At 42.8% G+C, this 25,053-nt stretch overlaps 1 protein-coding gene across 1 annotated transcript in view; it reads left to right on the top strand.

Moving 5' to 3' along the window:
• The window catches only part of MTHFD1 (methylenetetrahydrofolate dehydrogenase, cyclohydrolase and formyltetrahydrofolate synthetase 1), a 45,794-nt gene that overhangs the window by 18,416 nt on the left and 2,325 nt on the right, over window positions 1-25,053 (top strand). The window contains exons 9-26 of the mRNA XM_075426872.1: window positions 1,144-1,271; window positions 2,301-2,398; window positions 3,127-3,300; window positions 3,828-3,964; window positions 4,253-4,299; window positions 7,414-7,521; window positions 7,624-7,698; window positions 9,469-9,571; window positions 10,743-10,819; window positions 11,784-11,924; window positions 15,293-15,361; window positions 15,918-16,029; window positions 16,218-16,357; window positions 16,813-16,854; window positions 17,885-17,985; window positions 18,921-19,098; window positions 20,180-20,287; window positions 21,633-21,785. Coding sequence (XP_075282987.1) covers window positions 1,144-1,271; window positions 2,301-2,398; window positions 3,127-3,300; window positions 3,828-3,964; window positions 4,253-4,299; window positions 7,414-7,521; window positions 7,624-7,698; window positions 9,469-9,571; window positions 10,743-10,819; window positions 11,784-11,924; window positions 15,293-15,361; window positions 15,918-16,029; window positions 16,218-16,357; window positions 16,813-16,854; window positions 17,885-17,985; window positions 18,921-19,098; window positions 20,180-20,287; window positions 21,633-21,785 — 1,991 coding nt within the window. The remainder of the gene's footprint in view (window positions 1-1,143; window positions 1,272-2,300; window positions 2,399-3,126; window positions 3,301-3,827; window positions 3,965-4,252; window positions 4,300-7,413; window positions 7,522-7,623; window positions 7,699-9,468; window positions 9,572-10,742; window positions 10,820-11,783; window positions 11,925-15,292; window positions 15,362-15,917; window positions 16,030-16,217; window positions 16,358-16,812; window positions 16,855-17,884; window positions 17,986-18,920; window positions 19,099-20,179; window positions 20,288-21,632; window positions 21,786-25,053) is intronic.

Genomic DNA, 25,053 nt, shown 5'->3' on the forward strand with positions numbered 1-25,053 from the left:
TTCCACTCCTCCCCCTTGCCAATAGTATGTTCAAGTTATTGATTGTGTTCTGTTCAAACATACGCTTACTGTATTTAATATAATATTTCAGTGTAACAACATTCAAATCTATCTTCAGGTTTTTCACACTGCTTAAAAGTTACCAAGAATCCTTGTGTCTGAAATAAGGACCTGCCACTCCAGGAGAAACTTAAATTTGCTTTTTTTTGATATGCTCTGTCTATAATTAGCAAGTTCCTTAGATGACTGCTACTTTACTAACGCATTTTGTCTTTTTCTCTCTCTTAATGGGTGAGCTTAAAGGTCACCACTGGAAAAAAAAGTGCTGTATCTGCTTCTGAATTGTCAGGTCATGTAATGCAGCAGGATATAGCATTTTTTTGGCAGAGAGAAAGGAGGTTATTCTGCTGGAGCTCTCTTAAACCACCTGTGAGGTGTGTTTTGATAAGACTCTGATCTCTCTGAACTACAGTATTTACTGGTCCATCATTAGAATCGCAATGAATAATTGAAAAGCTTAGCACTTTCTGTCTTCAGTTTCTGTAAAGGCAGGTGATTTTATTCAGTAGTAAGGCCTAGATTTACTTCAAAATGGAACAGAGCAAATACAAACCTGGGTTTTTGGAACAAGTCAATTGTGTTTCTTCTCTCACTTCTTCTAGACCATTGGTTTATATATCCTTCAAATTTGGAACTGTACTAATCCTTCAGAGCAATACAGCTGTGAGAGGATGTTCAGATCACGTCTTTATTGTGTGTCCTGTTTGTGTTTTATTATTGCACAGATGTAAGACTTTGTGCTTTTGTGCCTCTGCATTTGTTTTGGAGTCATCTTCAGACTGCCCTGTGGACCACGTGCCACTGAGAAAATACTTACAGGGAGTTGTCTGGCTGAGGATAAATGGTGCTTAATGGGAAGATAGGTTGCATGAGCTGTTTACACTCTCTGAATGAAGTATGATGATAACGGCTTCATCTTGTGATGTTGTTTTAACTTTTTATCTTTCTTTACAGCTTCCTGGGTACTTAGCTTCTGTTTTGTTTGCTCCAAGAAAGGAAAAGACTTCAGCTTCAGTCAGTGCTACCTCCTCTGTTGTTTCGGTGAAATGTGATGTGTAACTTACTTTTTCTTTACATCCCCAGACAGCACAAAAGCCAGTGGAAAAAGAGTTGTAGGAGATGTGGCATACAGTACAGCAAAAGAAAAAGCTTCATACATCACCCCAGTTCCTGGTGGCGTTGGGCCTATGACTGTGGCCATGTTAATGCAGGTACGTGGTCAGGTTGTGAGACTGCTGCTCATCTCCTCTGCGTTTGCCTTTGGGGTGTGTTGCTGCTGACTGTCAGCGTACTACCAAAGCAACTAGCGCTTCCTTCTTGCTCTTACAGAGGTCTAGTTAGGACTTCCAACTTCTAGTCCAAACAATTTGGATTCAGTTAACTGAGGAAGATCATGAACCTTAAGGAAATGTTAGTACAGAGTTTTTTTGATTGAGGTTTGTTTTTGTTTGTTTTGTGTGTGGTCTCAAAACAGTGAGATATGGGCTTGTCTTATAATGCTCTGGCTGTAATTCTTAAACTATCCGCAGGGTGATCACAGAATCATAGGGAGCAATCCAGTAGATCATCCAGTCCCAACCCCCTGCTGTGGGTAGGGACCCCTTCCACCAGACGAGGTTGCTCAAAGCCCTGTCCAACCTGGCCTTGAACACTGCCAGAGAGGGGGCAGCCACAGCTTCTCTGGGCAGCCTGTGCCAGGGCCTCACTACCCTCGTGGTAAAGAATTTCGTCCTTTAGATCTAGTCTAAAAGTACCCTCTTTCAGTTTAAAGCCATTACGCCTAGTCCTATTATTCCATGCTCCTGTAAGAAGTCCCCCTGCATCTTTCTTGTAAGCCCCCCTTCGGGTACTGGAAGGCTGCTGTAAGGTCTGCCCGGAGCCTTCTCTTCTCCAGACCAGTCTTGTGATTGGGTAAAATGAAGGAGAGTAACAGTATAAGCAGCTCCCTCTGTTTCCTGCTTTGCTTAAGGAACCCTGCTGGCACAGAACACCCCAAAAAATCCAGCACACTGGAAGACAGATAGGTAGATGGATAGATAGATGTATTGGGGTTTTTTTCTTTTTAAGAAAACTGCGAGCAGAATCTCATTCTGGATTGTTAGCAAATGCTTTAATCAAAGCACTTTGTGTCAATCCCAAAGTGAGACAGATGGGAGTGGGAAAGCTTTCTGAGTCTCTTTGTTAACCAGCATAGTTCATACAGTGGTGGTTGCTGTAATGCATTCTCATGCTCATTTTAGAGCACGGTGGAGAGTGCACAACGCTTTCTGGAGAAGTTCCAGCCTGGAAAATGGAACATCCAATATAACCAGCTTACCCTAAGGATGCCTGTTCCAAGGTAATGCTTTCAAATGAAGCCGCTGGCAGTATTCATGCAATATAGAATTCACGTCTGTTCCCAGGCTTTGTGTAGTACGGGGCATATGTGTATGTAGACTGTAGCTGGCATTGGTTTGGAGACAAGCAGAGAGAAAGCACTGTGAGGCCTTCCCAGGGGAGCAGAGCTAACCTGCAGTGGTGCTGTGACATAGGTTGAAGTCTAGGCTTGGGTGATCCTGATAAGGTGTAAACATGGACTTCCACAGACTCTTCAGGCCAGCTAGATAGCTGCTGATTTCAGCAAATAAAGACACTTGTATTTTGGAAAAGTTTCAGTCTGACATGACAAAAACCTAGCATCCTGAAGTAAGAGTTGTTCATGTCAAGTCCCCAGGGAGCAGGTGAAAAACATACAAACTAACATAAGGGAGCATAACACATTGCCTACAAAAAGGCATTCTTAGGTTGGAGGTGGGGGCTGTTGGTTGGGAAGGTTTTGTTGGTTTTTTTTCTTATTTTTTGTTGTTGGGTGGTTTTTTTTTTTCCAAACCAAAAAACAAAAATAAACTCTGAGGATGTGTCTATTCTAATGTAGCCAGTATCAGTGGGATTGATTCATTTAACTAGGAGGGGTTAAAGCTTCCCTTCTAAAATATAGATTGGGTATTTGTAGCTTATGCCATCCAGAAGCAGGAAATTTGTGAGAATTCTTTGACTTATAAATTGACCTTGCTCTCTTTCTTTAAGTGATATTGAAATATCGCAGTCTTACGTACCCAAGCCCATTGATCAAGTTGCAAAAGAAGTTGGCCTGCTCCCTGATGAGGTGGAGCTCTACGGCCAAACTAAAGCCAAGGTTCATCTGTCGGCTCTGAAACGGCTGAAGAACCAGCCAGATGGCAAATACGTTGTTGTTACTGGGTAGGTACTTCCTTAACTGAGGCATCACTTACGCAATGTCAAGGTGGAAAGAAATTTTATTAGCATGGCTTTTCATTGTATTGTCTTTTGGTAAGGTAACTGTATGGGGTGTTGTGAGTTTCAGTAAGTCACACTGAAAATCTTGTGGGTTGGGAAATAGATCTATCTCTTGTGGCAAGTAGTGGGAATGTAGTTTAACATTTCTCTTCTGGAGATGAATGGTTTTGCTCTGCAGGTCAGCGTTATGAAGGGCAGACTGAATCATAGTGAAAGTTCTGCTAGTCTAGTAGCGTGCATTCAGCAGTCACTAGCAGGTTGTTTCAGAGGAACATCTTGGGCAGTTATGTGATAATTTGCCAATCCCATGCTAGTTTCAAACTGATAAAGATTACATGAAGTCTGAGCCCATCCAGAACTTGAGTTGGCATTAGCTGCAGTCACTGGGTGACTGTTTTATCCCTGTAAAGTGTTTTGATTCTCACCCACCACAAAGGTTGCATTGTGTGTGTTCTGCTTGTTCACTGCAGGATAACTCCTACTCCGCTGGGAGAGGGGAAGAGCACCACCACTGTCGGCCTTGTTCAAGCCTTAGGAGCGCACCTTCACCAGAATGTCTTTGCCTGTGTTCGGCAGCCTTCTCAGGGGCCAACCTTTGGTATAAAGGGTATGAGCTGTTCTGTTGCTTGCAGTTTGAGTAAATGGGGAAAGATGGCATTCAGAGATTCTTATTCTGGTTTATTGCAGTTTTGCATAATTCCCAGTTACAATTTTACATAATTCTCATTTATTTTGAGAAAGAAAAACCTTGTGTAAGTTCTTGGGTGTTGTCTTCAAATGCAACTAAGCTGCTCAACAGTAGCTGCCTTTTTAAAGCCATTAAGCAAACACATATAATACCCCTCTGGGCTGGAGAGACCTTTATTTGCATGATTTGACTATTGTCTCTCTGTAGGTGGAGCTGCAGGTGGTGGCTATTGTCAAGTTATCCCCATGGAAGAGGTAATTCTTTATACAAAGCCTCATTGCGCATATAGCTCACAGACCTTGAAGAGATACCGCAGTCAGATAACTTAGGAAATCTGTTTTGTTTACGGCCCGGTGCAGCACTCCCAAGAACTGAATGCTTGATTTCAGCAAAACTTTTTTTTTTCTTAAAAAACCCAAATATCTTTGATTGTTGCGGAATGGTGCCTGCATGGTCAGGGAACTTCATAGAAGTGGGAATTCCCAGTTCCTCTGTTCCCTCCCCTTCTCTGCCTGGAATTACTGCATACCCTTCAGCAAAGTACATGCTGTGCCTCTTTTTTCCCAGCACTGAAATGAAGATGATAATGACTTAAGTTTTAGAAGCATATTAAGTAGTTCTTTCAGCAGTGGTGGTCACCGACTCTTTCTGTGAGCTATTTTGGTGCACTTGTGTTTTAGATTACTAACATGAAGCAGGAAAAGGGAAGTTGGGAATCAGTGGTGCCAAGACCTCAGCCTGTGGGGGACTGGCACTGCAGCTTATTTCTGATGTGACTTGGCAACAAGTAAAATCCCATGTCTGGGGGCAGGGAATTGAAAGGCACGTGTAGCATGTGCTCTCGTGCTTCTCTCAACTTTCAAAGTAATTGCCTGTATAATTCTGCCTTTGTCTTGTGCACTGTAGATTGACACAGGACAATTCTAGGAAGAAAAGCAGAAATGATCGAAAGGGCTGTTTGTTCCAATTGATGCAGCAAGTCCATAAAAGATAAAAATGTTACGCAGGCAGAATATTGATTTAGTGAGGTGCTGAGAACATGTGTGAGTGATAGATGTGACAGGAAAAGTAATCTCCTCCTATTTGGAAGTGTTAATGAGACAAACCAAAATACTTGACTGTGTGCAGCAGTGGGAAACGGCCCCACTCTTGGAACCAAACCGGCTGAAAGGACTTTCTTTAAGTATGACCCACATGGTTTAAATCCACATGGTTTTGTGGGGGGTGTTTTAATCGATATATGTCTCGTAAAATCAAAGTATCTGGAGTCACTAGTTGCAGTGATGACCTTGACACATCATTGCATATTTCTGCATGCGGCTTTCATCCTAGGAAAAGATTAGCAAATGAAAAACTTTTGAGTTCATACTGCAGAGCCAAGGTAGTAATAGTTGCTTCTTTTTGCATATATGTAGAGTGACAAAACAATAAGCATTTGCTAATTAGGATTTATAATCAGTGTGTGACTAAACTCATTCTGCTTTTAGCTGTTGTGGTGGGTTGACTCTGTCTGGATGCCAGATGCCCACCAAAGCCACTTTACTACTCCCCCTCCTCAGCTGGACAGGGGAGAGGAAATACAACAAAAGGCTCATGGATCAAGATAAGGATGGGGAGAGACCACTCAGCAATCACCATCATGTGCGAAACAGACTTGATTTGGGGAAATTAGTTGAATTTATTAGCAATCAAAATCAGAGTAAGATAATGAGAAAATAAAAAACAAGTCTTCAAACACCTTCCTCCCTCCCCTCACTTCTTCCCAGGCTCAACTTTACTCCTGAATTCTCCATCTCCTCCCCCCCCCCCAAGTGGCACAGGGGAATGGGGAATGGGGGTTACGGTCAGTTCATCACATGTTGGCTCTGTGGCTCCTTCCTTCTCGGGGAGGACTCCTCACGCTCCCCCTGCTCCAGCGTGGGGTCTCTTCCATGGGAGACGGTTCTCCACAAGCTGCCCCAGTGTGGGTCTTTCCCACAGGGTGCAGTCCTTCAGGAGCAGGCTGCTCCAGCGTGGGTCTCCCACAGGGTCAAAAGTCCTGCCAGCAAATCTGTTCCACCATGGGCTCCTCTCTCCACGGGTCTGCAGGTCCTGCTGTGAGCTCCTGCTCCAGGTCCTCCCTGAGCTGCAGGTGGAGATCTGCTCCACCATGGACCTCCATGGGCTGCAGGGGAACAGCCTGCCTCACCATGGTCTGCTCCATGGGCTGCAGGGGAACCTCTGCTCCGGTGCCTGGAGCACCTCCTCCCCTCCTTCTGCACTGACCTTGGGGTCTGCAGGGGTGTTTCACATATTCTCAATCCTCTCTCCAGCTACAGTTGCTGTTGCACAGCAACTTTTTCCCCTTCTTAAATATGTTATCCCAGAGGCACTACCACCATCGCTGACGGGCTTGGCCTTGGCCAGCAGTGTCCATCTTGGAGCCAGCTGGCATTGGCTCTGTCGGACAAAGGGGAAGCTTCTGACAGCTTCTCACAGAAGCTGTAGCCCTTCCGCTACCAAAACCTTGCTGCGTGAACCCATTACAGCTGCCTGTTTTTTAAGACCACTGTAGCAAGGCTTCAGCAGAATAGTATCGTAAGGTCTGCTGTCAACTTTCGAATGTCCGCTTTTCTTCTTCCTCCTTTGCTGCTCTGCTGCAGAGGAAAATGGCTGTTTTAACCACACCTTTGACTCCCCTGCCATAATGCAAGTTTGTCACGTGAGCTATATATCCCAAGCCATTAGTCAGTATAGCTACAGTGCAGCCAGATAACTCACGTAGACAAACCCACTCAAACTATCTTTTAATGAGCTAGAACCAAGAAAACTTACTAGCAGTGTCACTGAGTAGTACGTGGTCTACAAGTTCTGCCTACGACACTGTGAGTTTGAGTGGTTAGCTTATGCAGAGCTCTGTGCAACCACAGCTCTACTGCTAGCGCTACCCAACGTTGCTAGTTTCAGTTTAGATCAGATATCTTTGTGGGAGCAGCAGCAGCTTCAGCTAATGTGTGTGTGAAACCTGTTGTGCGAATAATGAGAGTGGGTCAGAAGGAAGGTGAGGGAGGAGCAATGCAGATGTGCCGTACCATGGTCTTCTTGGGTGTCAAGGAGTCTGTGAAAACTGTTCTGAAAAAAAAAAATGTTTTTATTCGGAAGCTTCGTTCTGGAAGTTTGTAACATGACTTAAATGTGGGGGAGGCATTTTTCTGTTTTAGAGAAATTCTTTCGTCTCTTCCACATGCTGCAGTGAGCAATCTCTCCTCCTCCACCCTCACCCACTTTTACATTGCTATTAATACTTCTCTTTCCATCTGTCTACGATGAATTGAAATAAATGATAATTGCAGCAGGATGAGGTAACTGATATGTTTTGTGTCCTCTAGTTTAACCTTCACCTCACTGGTGACATCCATGCTATCACTGCAGCCAACAACCTGGTCGCTGCTGCTGTCGATGCACGTATATTCCATGAGCTAACCCAGACCGACCAGGTATGATCCTTTCTTATGATGCATTTGAGCCCAGCCCACTTTGGCACACCCAAAACATCCTGGCCAGCAGTGCTAACTGACTTCTTATTTTCATTCTGCAAGGCTCTCTACAACCGTTTGGTGCCTTCTGTCAGTGGTGTTAGGAAGTTCTCAGATATTCAGATCCGAAGACTACAGGTAAGTTCACTGGTTTCGCATTGATTTCTGATTCTGTTCCACTTACTCATTGTTTATGCAGGCAGAGATAGGTTACAGAAACCCTCATGTTGTCCTGTAGGTCATTCTGCTGGCATTTATTTTTTACATAAAATGCAGAAGTGTGGTAGCCCTTTGTCCAGTGCAAACAGTGAGATGCAGCCTCAAGGGGAAGAATAGTTGATGTAACTCTCTTTGTCATAAGCTGTATGAGTAACACAGTGGGAAGAGGCAGAGGGATTAGTGCCCTTTATTAATAGTGTCAATTCAGTATCCTTAATGCAGTTTAAGAAAGGACCTGAATCAATCTCTGTACCTTACCCCCAGTTACAGCTAGAAATTAATAGTTCCTATGTGACAGCTGTGTAGATAATACAGCACAAAAAAAGGCAATTTATAAAATTCAGCCAAAAGAGAACACAGAATTTTTTTGTCTTATCCAGAATTGACAAATAGGGAAGAATGGAAAAAATACATGTCCCCTACATCCCCCACTCGTCCTCTCCCTCAAAATAGAATTTCCAGTTAGATGAGTAGCTCTGTCATTGAGTGACAGTCCCTGGGCGGACCACAGCTTCTCTGATCCTCAGAAATTAATGTGAGCTAGCAAGTGTCCCTGACTTCTTGAAAAATGAGGATGAACAGAGGAATAGTTTTGCACTGGGCTTGGACTTTCTGGCTGGGAGGACAGGCTGGGGCCTGCTAAGTTCATTCCAAGAACAAACCTGTTCCTACATTATTCAGGCTGGATCAGTTGTGCATCTGGAGGTCAGGAGCAATAGTCAGACTATGTAGAAAGCTAAAAACTGATTTATGAACTGGCTGTAATGTCTCAACCATTAGAGAATGTGTGGTTTGGTTCCAATGCTGAGCAGAGAAGCTATGTCATATTGCTTGGTGTTGCTGACGGAACTCTACCCTAACCAATCTCCTGCTTAGTAAATGTCGAGATGTGAACAGGATGCTAATACTCCAGAAAGAGATTATATTTATTTTATCTTATTTATTTATTTGTTTTTCTAAATGATGTGCTTGAAGAGGAAGAGAACAGACTTTGTTCTTCCCTGTTGTTTTTCAGGCAAAAAATACAACTTAGCTGTCTAGTTAATTACAAAAAGCTTGCTCGTTCATAAGTCAACTCAATCGTTTTCCTCATTCCTAAGCTTGCACTTGTATCAGGCTTCTTGAGATAATTCTTCTCTCAATTAAACAACTTGGCAAACTGCCCATCCTCTCAGTATGTTCAAGATCAGCTTTGTGGGATGCTGACAGCCTTGTGACTGAATTGTTTAATTCCTCCTTTGTGCTGCTTAACCAGCATGCTGAAAGCAGCGTCTTTAAACACGGATGGCTGTGTGCAGTGACCCTAGGCAAACTAATGAGAAATGGATGTAAGCATGTGAAACTAATGATTAGAACAAGGCGTGTAAGGAGCTGCAGAGCTGCCTCTCTCTTACTCTTTCTGTAGATGCCTCACACAAAGCTCGGTGACAACCTGCCCTAATGAGCTCTGTTGGCTGCCTTGTCCTTTACTAGCTGGCCAGCGGCAAGCTCTGCTTCCACGTATACACTGATATGGATCATCTTATGTTGTCGTGGGGTCTGCGAGAAGGGGTACCAGAAAGGCAGCCCCTCCTTTTTTCTGAATATGCAGATGCTGCTGGTGAAGGCTTATTGCTCTGGTGAAAGGTTCATTTCTGTTAATCTTTTCATTATACCTTTTTTCCTTTCATTTGTCCTTTCCTCCCATAGAAATTGGGCATTAACAAAACTGATCCTACGGCTTTGACAAAGGAAGAAGTAAACTTATTTGTGAGACTGGACATTGACCCAGGCACCATAACATGGCAAAGAGGTACAAGAGCTATTAGAGAATTATTAAGAAACAAAACCTGTATCAGAAGAGAGGTTTGGAAGTGCAGCGGGAACCGTGTTTACTGGGAAAATGGGAAAGAGGGCAAGGCTGGCCTCTCCTCCTGAGTGTTTGGTGCGACAGATGCCTGCAGCTGGGATCCCATTGCTAAAGGGTCAGATGCAGGGGCTTGAATCCTAATCTTTGTGAATTCAGAGCAGGCTTCACTAATTGGTGCAAATTTGTGTTTCTGGATTTGTCAGTCACTGAGAGAGGTGAGTTTGGCAGCTGTGGCCAAACAGCCGTTTTACCTGACTTGAGAAAGCACTGTGAGCAAGGAGAGGGTTCTGCTCTGGGATTAAACTCTGCTTTAGTCTGCTCGTTATTTGCTGTTGGGGACTAATAGCAAATAAAGGCCAGATTTTTAAAAGGTTTTTAAAGATACCTGAAGGTATGATCAGTCTCTGGTCTGGCAGATTTAATGTTTCACTAGCAAAAGAAATTTCAGATAAGGAACTTTTTTTCTGATGTAGACCTCAAGAGTATTGATTCTTTTTATTAAAATGCAGTGTGCAATGTATTCTCCAAAATTTTCTTCATAACCTGTAATGGGGCTAAAGTAATCAGCCTCATGGGAAATATTTTATAAAATACCTAGAATTTTTCAAGCAGATAGTAAGAAACAGCAAATTTAAGCCAGTATTTGATAGTTTGTGTTTCCAAGGTAATTTGAGTTAATGGGGCTGTGTGTCACAAAGTAGTAGAATCTGACCGTTTTATCACTTAACCTAGAAAATAATAATTTTATTTCTTTTTGGCTGTGATAATTCCCTGATTTCACATTGACTAATGATGGTGGAAAAGAAATTGGAATAATACTGGGAGCTCTGCTTTTCAGAGAGGCTTTGGGCTTGTGGTTAATGCATGCAGAGGGAGGTAGACTGCCTCTGGGTGCAGCGCAGGGTCTGCATGTGGTTCTGGGCATCTTAGCTTTGTTACAGTTCTGTTGTGGGGAAGAATCACAGTGAGCAGCACTTGCCATTCTTTAGGAGAGGGTGGTATCTCAAACCGCCATCCTCTGTTCAGTGGTCATCTAGCTGAGTGTTTGTCATAGGGCATAGATTTGACTTATGACTTGCAACGTGACTTCTCATTCTCTCTGCATTCCTCACAGTACTGGATACAAATGACAGGTTCCTTAGGAAAATCACTATTGGACAATCTCCAACAGAAAAAGGCTTCTCACGAACGGTAATTGTTCCCTTTTCTTGCATGTTTTAAAAAGTACTTTGAAAAATGTGGTCGTAAAGCAAGTTTCTGTAACTCCAGATATTTCCATCTTTTACCAGTACCTTATTAAAGAGAAAGCAGAAAGTCCCTTCACCCAAGCAGTTAAATTCACTGCCAGTGCAGTGTTTAGTTTTATTGTCTGTCTCCTCCTTCCTTGTTCTTTCCTGATTGTTGGTTTCCCAAACCGAGGTGGCTGGCGTAATAGCAGTGGTACACAAATGCCCTCTGTAAACATGCTGCATGGCAGTGGCTAATCTTCATCACTGCAGATGCTTTGGGTGGGATGTATCTGGCCGAAACTAGACACAGTATCTGAATTTGTCGTCTAGATTCATTACATAATCAATAGAGTAAAATAGGCAATCTGGGCTGTGACTTCTCTCATCCCTTAAGTAACTGTCAAATTAATAGTTCAAATGAATTGTGTTCCAAAAAGCCTTTCTATTGACTTGAAATTCCCTAGGGTGTGTAGCTTTGCTGGAGGTGTCTGTGTGATGTCAGATGAATTCTATCCTTCATTTCCTATAGAATCTGCTTTTTTTTTTTTTTTTGTCGGTTCCTGTACTGCTTAGTGATAGTCAGATGAGTTAGTAAGCTCAGTCTTCAGAAATATAATTTGTTAGTGTTAAGTATTCTTAAATGAATCACTAATATATATGTCAGGAGAAGGTCACGTAATACTAATGGAATAAGTAGTTTTTACTTAGTTTTGCAGAGAAAAATCCAGTTTAAAATAGCTAAATTAAATGAAGTATGCTCGGAGAGTAATCTTTTGGATTGCTTTTACATTTGTTTGTCTGGTTGTTTGTTTTGGTTTTTGTTGTCATGGTGGTGATGATTGGCCTTGTTTCAAGGATGTAACAGAGGTGAGGATTGCTTGCTAGGGAATCTTGATCAGTTCACGTTCTTTATTCATCTCTTGCAGGCTCAGTTTGACATCACGGTGAGCAGTGAAATCATGGCAGTTCTAGCGCTCTCTGACGGGTTGGATGATATGAAAATGCGACTGGGCAGAATGGTAGTCGCTTCGAGCAAGAGAGGAGAACCAGTTACAGCAGATGACCTTGTAAGAGAATCATTCAGTTCTTAAGTACCAACTTTTTCCTATTATTTCTGAACGTCCCTGGATTGAAAAGGGTAGAGACGGTTCTGTACAGAAAAGAGCTTACCATATGGAAAATCAAAGATGAAAACTTAGCCTCTGGAGTTAATGAGGATTTTTTACTTTAGTGTGGCTAGCACCTTACCCAGAGAGTGTGTGTGTGCATGTGACCTGGACAGGGACAGAGGGTCTTGTGTGATGGGCTGTGTGTCAGGTTGAAGCTGGCACCATAGGAATTAATGGGGAAATACATGGTGGCTTCTAGATAAAAAGCATATTTACAAATAGGAAGAACTCAAAATGCATCCTGCTGGCCAGCCTGTTTCTCTGGGTCCCTGGAGTGAGGAAAACATTGAGCAGGAGCAAAGCCTTGTGCAAATTTAATTGCAGATGATGAAATATCTTATTCTGGGAAACTGTGAATTCTATAAAAGCCAAAGCCTTGCAAAAAGTGCAAGGTCTCCATGAGGCAGCCTTTGATGAGGGACTCAATCCCCTTATTTCCGCTGCATGAAATGAGGAATATAGTAGCACTGATGATGTCAATTAGCAGTATGTAAAGCCGTCCTAAGCTGCAGTTGAAAGCTGCAGCCCTGTCTTGCAGCTGTACATGTAATAATTATTAATACAGTTCTTGGCATGCTTGTGGAGTGTGTCAGCTAGCACTCTCCCAAATGATACTTCAGCATGTTTTCAGGCGAATAGTCTGCGCCCCAGACAGTTCTTCTAATAAATGCTTTGAAGATAGCAACCCTGTGTGGAGAAGGAAAGGGGAACTGAGCCCTACCACTTGGCCTCAGGACAGAGAACATGCTCAGGACTGTTGCACTGGTCAATGCAGACATGAGGGCTATGGAGATGATGAGGGGACTGGAGCATCTCTTCTACAAGGAAAGGCTGAGGGAGCTGGGCTTGTTTAGCCTGAAGAAGAGAAGGCTGCGAGGGGACCTTATAAATGCCTGTAAATATCTTAAGGGTGGGTGTCAAGCGGATGGGGCCAGACTCTTCTCAATGGTGCCCAGCGACAGGACAAGGGGCAGCGGGCACAAAATGAGGCATAAGAAGTTTCATCTGAACATGAGGAAGAATTTCTTTGCTTTCAGGGTGACAGAGCACTGGAACAGGCTGCACAAGGGGTTGTGGAGTCTCCTTCTCTGGAGATACTCCAAATCCGTGTGGACATGGCCCTGTGCAGCCTGCTGTAGGCAACCCTGCTTTGGCAGGGGGGTTGGACTGGCTGATCCTCAGAGGTCCGTTCCAACCCGTGCCACGCTGTGACTCTGTGATACTGATGCTTACTGTTGTCCCATAGAATAGATATTTCATAGCGTGCTTTACAAAAGACAAGAGTGTTACAAATTTGCATGATGTGGTGTTAGTGAGGTTTGGCTTGCGTTTTCGGAATGAACCTTTCCTGTGGGGTAGAAGAATCTACAGAGTGGGTATCCTGACCTGTGTTTCCAGCAAGGTGGGACACAGCATGCTTACCCAGCTCTTGCTATTTTGCTGTGGGTTTTTTTGTTTTCTTGTGTGTTTGGGGGATTTTTTTTGTTTGTTTTACTTCCTCCTGGGGTAAGCCTAAGAAACAGTAGATTAGCAGTGTGGCCTGACTCTGGGCTTACAGGAAAAGGGCTACGCTGGGAGCTATTTATCTGTAAAAGTCCTTACGTGAGACATTTGTTGGGAATGAGAGAGGATGTGTGCCAAAGTTCTGTAGGCAGCTTTGAGATTTAAATTCCTACTGCTGGCACGCTGCCAGTTTAACCTGGAGTACCTGAGTTAAACCCTCTTCTGGAAAACAGGAGTCTGTCCTGCTGCCCATCAGCAGTGGAGGCAGATGATGCTTGGGTAGGTCGTTGTTTTGTGTAGAGTCCAGGTGATAGAAGTCTTTCCTCTCAAGATTTTTTTACCTTTTTTTTTTTTTAAATCTAATTATATTTCAATTTATCCATTGCAACTGCTGAATGGAGGATGGTATCGGACCTGTCCAGCAGGTTCTCTTGAATGTTAAATGTTTGCACTGATGGTGACCATTGGCTTGCATCATGAAGACAGTGTTACATATTTCTCATGCAGGCAGAAACATGGTGATTGCAGACACCAGACCAGCACAGTAACATGTCTGGGTCCTTCTGCTGTGGTAGAACCAGTGTCATGCGCATGCTAGCAGGAAGCACAAAGAAACTGGGAAGAAATGTGGAATCAAGAACTGACTACAGGTTTTTAGAGATGGGGTGTGTTGAAGTGCCACTGAGTGACACAGGCCTGAAATGTCACCATGGAAATTTTACTCTGTAGTTTTCATTATTCTTGAGATGACTGAAGTTTAAAGCTTATCCATTAAATGTTAAATAAGCTTTCAGGTGGCAAGATTGAAACTAATGAAACAAAGCAGTGAATGTCTTTAAAAAAAAAAATCTTTCCTATAATTCAGTGCTACAATCCAACTGAAATTGAAGGGGAAGAAAAAGAAATCGTGGTTCAAGGTGTTTAGAACTGCTGTGAACATTTGTCTCGGTATCCATGAAGCAATTCTCATTACTTTTGTAAGTGCTGGGTAATGACCAGTTTGGTTTCTACTGGACTGTGTCAGTCACAAGGGTGACGAAACCCTCCTTTTCTCTTCCCAGAGCAGCTGTGGACAAAATCACAAGCTTTCACTTTGCAGGGAGCAGAATGTATGTTGCTGCACCTCAGAGGAGACGTGGCCTCCAGTGTTTGCCTTTCATGATGTCAGCCTGGTCTTTCTCTCATGAGCACAGAGGTTCACTTTAAAAGTTATTTCTGCACAAGATACTTAACCAGGATGTAGCCACTTTTAAGGCACATATGTAGAGCTTAGTTGCTGAAATGAGGATGGAAAAAAGTCCAAGACAAATCTACCTGCAAAACCCAAGAACATTGGCATATGTGTAACTTTAGACTTTTTAGTGTGTTTAGATGCTACAAAAGACAGATGGTAATGCTGCAGTTGAGATACCAGGGTGGTGAGCGTGGTCCATACGTACCTAAGGGTTACTCTCTTACTGCTATTGTTACTAACCTCGGTATAGGGTAGAAACAGTTGTTCTTTATGCCTTCACTACAAAGTGGTGGCCAAGCAAGGTCACTACCGAGAGGCTGCCCCCAGCAGAAATCACAGATCCTCTCACAAGGATGTAAAGGTCGTTATTCTGCCTTGCCCTGACTGGATTTAGTTATATCTAGAGCAACTGTTGATTCTGGTTTGGGTCCTGAAAGCTCACCAGCACTAAACAGAGCCTTGGCACTGCATGGGAACTGTCTGAAGGTCTCGGTGCACCTGGTAACTGATTGCCCTTTTTATCTTTTAGGGAGTGACTGGTGCTCTGGCTGTCTTGATGAAAGATGCTGTTAAACCAAACCTCATGCAGACACTAGAGGTGAGCACGGATGATTTGCTGTATGTGCATTCTGTGAGCCAAGAAGCAACTGTTTTAGTTCACTCATCACAATCGGCATGGGCCTTGCTCGGCTGAGAGTTGGAGGTTTACTGTGGTTTCCTACCTAAGGTTCGGGGCTAGGGGAGAAGGCTGGCTTCTTTCTGGGTCTGCCATTGGCACGTGGGATGATCCCAAGGAAATGCACTAAACTTTGCTGTGTCTCTACTCAGTTGTCTTTAATGCCAGGAAGTGTTTTGGGAATCTAAATGGTGCGGGTGCAGGAGAATGGCGAAGAGTTGCTGGGATTTAGCCATGCTTTTCCTAAGAGGATTAATATCTCCACTTGTGCAGATTACTATAATCCTGTTTGCCCTGTAGTCCTTATTACTGATAACAGATGTTTGATCAGAAGGCTTTAAGATCTGTCTTCTAAAAGCATTTTTCTTTACTTTCAAGTGCTGTACTACTTAGCTCCTGAAATGCTGAAGATTTGCTAGATTGTGCCCTCTGATTTTTTTTTTTCTCTCTCCCACTCGCTCCACCCTTTCCTTTCTAGGGAACACCAGTGTTTGTTCATGCTGGTCCTTTTGCCAACATTGCACATGGGAATTCTTCGGTGTTGGCAGACAAAATAGCACTGAAGCTGGTGGGTAAAGAGGGATTTGTTGGTAAGTGTGTGGCGTGTTTTTCTGTTTGCTTTTTGTTTGTTCATTTTGCAGGGAGGGATCTGCCTTTTTTGTCATGACTGTCTTTGGCTTTTTTGTCTTGGAAGAAGCTTCTGAGTTATGTAATCAGAGCATGATTTCTCCACCCAGCAACCTCTCACAAGCTTCCTTTCTTTTAATTCCTACTCTAGTTACAGAAGCAGGATTTGGTGCAGACATAGGCATGGAGAAATTCTTTAATATTAAGTGCCGCTATTCTGGTCTCCGGCCTCACGTGGTGGTGTTGGTTGCTACTGTCCGAGCTCTGAAAATGCATGGAGGAGGGCCTGCAGTAAGTAATAGGCAAGGTTTTCTTTAGGCCTGGGGGGCTGCTACTGTTGTTCTGATCCAGTCGCTTAAAGCCCTGTAGGGTTTCATCCGCTTGTGATTGTCTTGAGATTCACAGTTGTAAAAGGAATCCGTATATCCCTGTTGCTTGTAAGCTGCTTCACTGTAGTGTGTTACAGGTACATACCTGCTTGTGTTATTATCCTGATGAAGTGCTTGTGAAGTGGTTGTAAGCTGGGGCACTTGTGATGTTACCACAGTCAGTCGTTTGTTGTATTGTGAGTTCATCTTGCAATCTTTTCTTTTCGTTGTATTTTTTCCGTAAAAAAAAAAAAAGGATCTGCCTGGAGTAGAACGTTGTAACTTGATGCCATTTAATAAGAATCAAGCACAAATTGCTGTCATGGATAAAAATCTTATGGTGTTCCATCTTTTTTCTTTCTTTCCCTTTTTTCCCAGGTCACTGCTGGGGTACCTTTACCGAAGGAGTACATGGAAGAGGTAACCTTCTTTAGCTGTTGTGACAGGTGACCAACTAACTGTGGTCAGGACACAAAATTGTCGTGCAGGGCATGCCTGGATAGCTAGTGTGTGTCATTTCTTTAGCTGCCAGGGAAATGCTTCCGTATACTAGCTGTAATGTTCTTTTTTTATTTTTTTATAATGTTACTTTGGCTCTACTCTTTCAAGCATTTATTGTACTTGACCTAGACAGTATTCAGAGCCTTTTCGTTTCTCCTGAGCTCATGCAATTGTCTGTGTGCTCAATTTTTCATAGTAATATCTGCTCTGTGTATGCTGACCCTCTCAGTATGGAGTAATTTCTTGGCTGAAATATTGTCTCTGAAAGTATTCAGAGTGTCTCTCTCTAATTACTCTCTTAGCAGCAGCAGTTTCTGTTTTTATTTTCCTGCCTGCTTTGCAGAGAGGAAAGTGAACTAAAGTCCCAGCTTCTATCCTTGTGCCTTGAATGGTTGTGTACACCGGGATAACTGGTCTGGCTTGCTTTACACTGCTGCTGGTTTTTCGCTTGTGGAGCTTCCGTATGGATTATTCTTTGCATAGGAAGGGTTGAAATGTCTGAATTTCCATGAATAGTCTCTGATGCTGCAAAATGTAAATATCTGTAAACCGAAAGCTGTTGCCACAGACTTCAAACAAGTGTCATGAAATTCGCTGCTAATGATATTTAATACATAGAGAGGAGTGTGTCAGAGAGGAAAACAAGGCTTTGTTGTGGGGAGTTAATGAGCACGGGTATTGACTTGCTAAGAATAACAAAAAAAAAAGATAAAAAGTGGGGTTTTTTTCTTACCTCAGCTTGACAGCTGAAAGCAGTGATCATTAGAAGTAGTCATTGCTTTTCCTGTCTTCCATCCAAGACCATGCATCGGTCTGGAAAACAGCACTGGGGATTTGCCTTTGTGGTTTGATTCCCATTTGGACATTTTTATCATTAGCTGTGGACATAGTGGATTTGGAACAAAAGTTAAAAATAAAATGTGCTTCCTGCTTGCTGTCTTCTTTGCAGGATCTTCAACTGTTGGCAAAAGGCTGCAGTAACCTGAACAAGCAAATCCAAAATGCACGGATGTTTGGTGTCCCAGTAGTAGTGGCTGTCAATGCTTTCAAGTAAGTGAGCTGGGAGATGGGAGTGATGCATGGGAATAAAATTGTGGTGCTTTATAGGCTTATGTTTAACACATACTCTTGTTTTCAGTACTATCATTGTATTGTTTGCAGCATTTTACAGTGTTGGAAGATGCTGAATAAATAGGGGATCTCTATTTAGTCATTTCAAATGCATTCCTTAGTTTAAATTAGTTTAGGATTTTATGATCAGTGAGTATTATCTGCCGTCACTTACACACCAACTGGCCAAATAACTGTGGACATAAGGTGCCTGTGACAGTGTGGAATCTAAGCTCATAGTAGATAGCGAGTTGCCTGTGCTGTCAACCGCACTGCGTGCAGTGGGCTGCTGTGTGGAGTAGTTATGCTCCGCTAAGAAGCGTTTTGGGCTCTGCCTGTTGTACTGCACAGGAAGTAGAATCTGTGTGTGGTCTTTTTATGGAAGCAAAAGGGCTTTGAACTGGTGTGTTAAAGCTGATCCTGGTTGAAGCCGAGTAGCCAGCTAAGGATTCTTCATCTGAAGTAAATGCGTATTGGCCGATTTAGAGAAATTACGAGTTTTGGCTTCTTGTGTGCCCATGGTACAGCACCTCTAAATTGACAATACTAATGCCTTTTTGAGTTTGCTTCTGGAAACAGGAGTTGCATTGTTGATACAAGACAGATATGACAGAAAGCCTGGAACCCTGCTCTGTCAGTAGTCGTGGGTTTCTGCATGTAGTTCGCAGAGCTAGCTGTTACTGTCTGTTCCTCTGTGGAGTAGCTTCCTTCACCGAGGCGGGGAAGGCTGTGGTGGATAACCCCTCAGCAGCTTCCTGATGGCTGGACTCTGTGATTTTTTTGGACAGATTTTAACAAAGAGTGAAAAATGGCTAGAACAAACAGTTAAACAGTGTGCATTCTGGTACAAATGCGCAAATTTTTTCTCCTTACAGAACAGATACAAAGGCTGAACTGGCCCTTGTAGTACAACTGGCAAAGGAGGCAGGAGCGTTCGATGCTGTGGAGTGCACGCACTGGGCAGAGGGAGGTAAAGGAGCAGTTGCACTGGCCCAAGCTGTTCAGAGAGCGTCGGAGACACCCAGCAACTTCAGGTTCCTCTATAGTGTGGAGGTAAGATCTTGCACTATTACAGAGGTACTGTGTTTACAAGGTGGAGATCAGTTGGTTTCAGTAGCTAAAGGCTGTCTCGGAAGCTCTGAAGAAATTTGGACTTAGAACACCACATGTATTCCACCAGTCTCAAAGACCTAGTTAGGCAGTTATTGTTGTTTTGACTACCAAGTGAAATGCTATTTACTTTGACACTGGAAGATGCTGTTGTGATTCTGCGAGAGATGACAAACAGTTTTCTACCATGGCAGCCGTGTTCCAGGGTAGGGGGAAGTTTAATTCTTGAACTTGAGACATGCATGCCTGTCAGAGCATGGACTGGCACAAGCCTGACCAAACCTGTCACCTTACCACAGAGCTTCTGGGAGCGCTTGTTGCTCAGGAGGGGAATTTGTCCATTTTTAACAACTTTTTTTTTCTCTGCAAGTAAGGCTTATGGAGTCACACTAGAGGCTGAGGTTAAGAGCGTGTGTGTGTATTTCTAATGACTTTGTACTTGAGAAAATGTGACATGACTTGGAAGTAATGAAGTCACTGTTAGTTCCCAGGTTATGGCCTGAACCCTCCCTTAGTAGCAAGCACCTATTCAAGAACCTAATGAGGTATAGAGCTATGTCATTGTATCTATTTTAGCTCTTCAACAGATGCTTTTATTTTTTCTTCTTTAACCTGTTCTATTTGTGCTTTTATTTAACCATTAACTTGCATTCCCTCAAATTATTTTGTCCGCTTTTTGACTTAGGCTTGAGAAAGAATAAAGATGTCTCTTTTGCAACAGGGGTAATTAACATTCAAGCACAGCTTATAAGAAATAATGTTGTGTATCTTTTTGTTTCTGACTGTAGTGAACTAGTTTTGCCCTCTTACCAAGAGAAACTACTGCAACAAGATAAATGAAACCTGTTCTGAAAACCCTCAGATTACTGTATAGCTTTGTTCTACAGCAAATGGGAACAGCTCTCATTTCTGCAGATGGGCGTTGCACAACACGTGTGAAGGGTTGTGAAGCTGCTGCCATGCTGTGGCTCTTTGTAGTCTGGCCACACTGACTTGCCTGTCTTTTTTTTTTTTTTTCCCCTAGCTCCCTGTTATAGATAAGATCAGGCTTATTGCACAGCAGATCTATGGGGCAAGTGACATCGAGCTGCTTCCAGAAGCACAGGAGAAAGTCACCTTGTACACTAAGCAGGTGAGTTTTCCACGTCAACTGTTACCAGTGGTGTTTTTCCTTTAAAATGTTCGTATTGAATAGTGGTGTTCAAACAGTGTATGAAGGAAATAATCTCTCAAATCATGTCCTTGTCCAGGACTTGTTGGATGCTGCTGTGGCAGAGAATCATAGAATCATCCCATGGGCAGGGACACCTTCCACTAGACCAGGTTGCTCTAAGTCCCATCCAACCTGGCCTTGAACACTGCCAGGGAGGGGGCAGCCACAACGGAACAGGAGGAGGGGAGGTGGTATGGGGAGAGAGAAATTGGCCCTGGCTTGTAGTGGAGAAGAGAGAACTCACCTGGCCCAGTAGCACATCTGTGATAGTGTATGGGGAGAGAAGAGCAGGAGGATTCAGTGATCTTTCTCTACCGTACTCTCCAGTCCTTCAGCAATATGGGAATTAGGGGACTACAAGTAGTCAGACTGGTGCTAAATAGTCTCTAATTCATTTTTTTTTAAATCTTGTTCCACTGAGTTGTCTAATCACTTTTTGAACCTATATGGATTATTGGCAGTTGCATTTGTGTTGGGGAAAGAGTTCCACAGGTGATATAATACCTCTTGTGGAAAAAAAGTCTTCTTTTGTAAGTTTTGAACCAGGCATCTGGCTGTTGAATTAGATGCTTTCTCGTTGTTGTGTTGCTTTTACTATTCTCTAGCATAACAGTCTTGTGAATTTACCTGCTTCTGCATTAATGAAGGTCTGTAAAGGCTTTGAAGAGAAGAGCAATGTGAGAACTAGCCATTCTTTGTTTACAGTGTGCTCAAATAATTTTGCTTTTGCAGTCCATTTACTACTGACATAGTTTCTCGCTTTCATGTTTCTTGTATATTCTGTCTATCAAAATACCATAGCCGTGTAATTGCTATTTCCTCATGACCTGCAATTATATTGATCAAACATTTCTAATTAACTCCCATCGGTCGAACAAGAACTTTAGTTTTGAGCTGTTTAATATTTTGAGAAGAGAGTAGAAAGTAAGTTAGCTATCAAGGTTGTGTATCTTAACACTTCCATACCGTTAATGAAATTTGTTCCCCAATTTGATGTGCTTGGGGTCATGATGGTTCATTCTTTAATACTTAACAGAGGGCAGGGAGAGAGTTGGAGAGAGAAGGAATGGGAATGCAGAGTGGTTGACAGATCTGACAGGCTGTGTGTGAAGCAGTTGTTAAGGAGTAAAATGTCCTGATAAAATGTCTGTTGTCTGCAGAGGATGGCCAAATAGAACAATTAGATTTGTGTACAGGAAAAGTTACTGATTTTTCATTTATCTCTCTCCTCTTTCTTTCTGTCTTTTTTCATTGCCTTTCCCAGGGATTTGGAAACCTGCCAATCTGCATGGCTAAAACTCATTTATCATTGTCTCATGACCCAGAACAAAAAGGAGCACCTACGGGTTTTATTCTGCCAATCCGAGACATTCGGGCCAGTGTTGGTGCTGGATTCCTATATCCACTAGTAGGAACGGTACGTGGTTGAGTGAAACCCTCAACTGTGGGGCATGGAAAAAAACTTCATGTGCATTTCAGTAGGCAGTTCCAAAAAGCATCCAAAATTAGGAGAGTCCTTGTCATTTACAGATGCTGTTTTAACAGTCCAGTGTATTAGATGTCCTTACTAGGGTTTTTTTCCAGGGGGAAGAGGGAAACTAAAATAGACCATCTGAGCACTGGAATGCTTAGCAAGCCCCAGTGTACTACTCGGATCCCTCATCTCTGTCTTCTGGGATTTTGAGGAAACTGTGAGCTCTGTAGCTAATGAGTTTTGGGAACTACAGTCTGGTAGAGGGGGTGGGAGAAATCCTTGGACCACCTAGTTGCCGTTGTGACTTTGCATTCCTGATGAAAGCACTTTGCAGTATTGCAGGTGAAGTGTGTACACCTGCAGATCAGGGTAGAACAAGACAACTCCTCCAAAGCTTACAAAGCAAACAACTTGTGGTGAGACACCTCCAAAGTGAAGCTGACCCCTACTGCTGATCATTTGTCAGTCTCCCCTCCCGTTTGATGCTCATGGTTTTACTGACCATCTGTTTGCTGTTCAGCCTGCATCAGTTCCAGCAACTCATTTCACTATGCCCTTGAGTTTTTAGTTTCTGTTTTTTGACATGATTGGCATAATGTCAGCTGAGAGGAGAGAGAGAGTAGCTACAGTGGAAACAGGATGCTGGAATAGCTTGGGTATGAATTGCCTGGCAGAAAGAGGAGCTACCTGCAAAATGAGCTAATGATCAGGTTTGCCTCCAAAGAAAGAGGGTTAGGATGAAAGGATCCACTGGAAATCTTATCTGGGGAATCTCTTCTGGGCAGATGTTAAGTACCTTGTTAGATTATTTTAGGCGTTGAAGCAGCTGGAGCAAGCTTTTTCTTGTTTTGGGGGCCAAAACCTTTTTCGGAAGTATTCATGGCAACATATTTGTTTTTTACTAAGCTTCCAAAAGCATTAGAGGTGCATAACTCAGATGATGAAATTTTCTAATTTAAGAGTTGGATCACTTTTTCCTTCAAATGCTAGCTAAAGCCAAATATTGGATATCTTTTTGTTATAATTCTTTAAAAAAAAAAAAAGAAAAAAAGATAAAAAGATGTAGGTAATAGTTTCCAGATTACCCAACATAAATAAAATAAGCACATCGTGATTAAAGTCTGGCTTATCAGTCTTCTTAAACGATAATGTGTGTTTTGGGATAAAATGAAAGATAGGATGCTTGTTCCAGTTATTAATGACATTTTTTTGCAAGCCAAGATTTAATCCAAACAATTTTTTTTTTTTTTTAATAAGCAGTGGAGAAGGAAAGGGTACACAGCATTAATGAGCTACACAAGAGAAATATGTTTTCAGACATGACAACTAACATTTTGGCTCTTTTTCTGATGTCTTCAGTTCCGTGAAGTTGGACTCTTTCCTTTCTGCTCCCTTCCCAGATTCCTAATGTTTTCTTGGACGTGTAGTAAATCATGATGTTAATTCTGCCAGAATTAACAGTAAGTCTTCTGGTTAGGGACATGAAGATTGCTCTTCTGTGGCGTCTACAAAGCCAGGGAAGGGATGTCCATTGAGAAACAATCCAGAGCATTTTGGATCAGATCACTGTTTTAAACCCATTCAGCAGGAGGTGCGTTAGCCTCAGAATAATTTTTTGGCAGCAGCCATTGAACTGTGAGCTGAAAATGCAGCAAGTATGTGGCTCTATGCAGAAGCTTTTATGAGAAATATGAGGTGAAATTAATCACCAGTGCATGCGTATTCTTGTTATCTGAAGTTAGTCACAAAGGTATGTCATGGTTTGGTTTTTTTTTTCCTCACCTTCTGAGTTTTCGGTTTTTCCCTTTCTGGCTCAAAGCTGAAGGTGTTGTGCTTTAACGAAATACTTTGAGGTTTTAAAGGAAATATAATTTCAAAGATTACCTAGATTTAACTTTGAGCATGAAAGATAATGAAAGTGAAATAAATCGTTGGGTTACTTTAGTGGTGCTGCTGGTGCGTTGAAAACAGATTATTTATTCAGCTCTGCTTTTTTAGTTCCTAAATGGTGTTTTTTTTGGAAGTTCCAAAAGTGCAATAAATAATACATTCTTAGTTTTGTTTTTATTTGAAATCTTACAAGGGGATTGGTCATATCCATGTGGTCTATTTTTTTTCATGTAAGTAAATACTGTGAGTTGTCCTGTGTTCTTTTTCAGCACGTCCAGGGATGGGACATGGGGTAATGGCTTTAAACTGAAAGAGGGTACGTTTAGACTAGATCTAAGAAAGAAATTCCTTACTCTGAGGCTGGTGAGGCCCTGGCCCAGGTTGCCCAGAGAAGCTGTGGCTGCCCCCTCCCTGGCAGTGCTCAAGGCCAGGCTGGGCAGGGCTTGAAGCACCCTGCTCTGGTGGAAGGGGTCCCTGCCCATGGCAGGGGGTTGGGACTGGATGATCTGTGAGGTCCTTTCCAACCCAAACCATTCTATGATGATTCTGTGTGGTATTGAAGGGAGAGGAGGATGATGGAGGAAAAGTTAATTTCTTCAGCTCTGAAAATAGCTGAGTGCATTAAGCATTGTAGACACTTGTACAGAGCGTTAGTAACCTGGATGGAAATTATCCTGTACTGCATAGAAATTCAGGGTTTAAGCAGACTTAAGTAATAGATAGCAGAGTAGCCACTGTGGGCTGCCCTATGGGTGGGAAGGGAGGAAAATTGACTGTTCCTTTCAAAGTATAAAGTGCAAGAAATAATAAAGTCAGGCCCACTTTCAGCAATGTGGCCCCTCCTACTCTATTGAATGTCATGTCTTGGCTCCTGCTGTGGCCCTGTGAATCTGTAGGTGGAGACCTGTGCAAAGCTCTATGATTCTTCGGTGATACGTAAATAAATAGGAAGTTTCTTGCTCTGCATGACCAGAGACTGGCAGTGACTGTGGTGAAAACAGGAAAACCCTTCCAGGCACTTTGAATCTCTTAATACCTTGGCTCTTGAGAGCAAAATACTCATACAACTAAACCCAAAGACAAGGAATGGGGGTCTTGTTTGTAGCCCCCCTATTCTGTGTCTGGAAAAGAACCAGCTCTGACAAAAAGCTAGTGTGGTCCTAGAGAATTCATTACAAAGAGTAGGCTTGAAGTGATTCTTACCTCCGCATAAGCCATGCAAGACCTGCAGTGGTATGTTACACAGGGGACTGGTGTTGGCTTAGGAAAATGGGGTGGGACTCCAAAAGCTCCCCGAACAGTTTTGAGAACTGCAGAAAAC

Source organism: Opisthocomus hoazin, chromosome 7 (genome assembly GCF_030867145.1).
Source record: "Opisthocomus hoazin isolate bOpiHoa1 chromosome 7, bOpiHoa1.hap1, whole genome shotgun sequence".
Lineage (NCBI taxonomy): Eukaryota > Metazoa > Chordata > Aves > Opisthocomiformes > Opisthocomidae > Opisthocomus > Opisthocomus hoazin.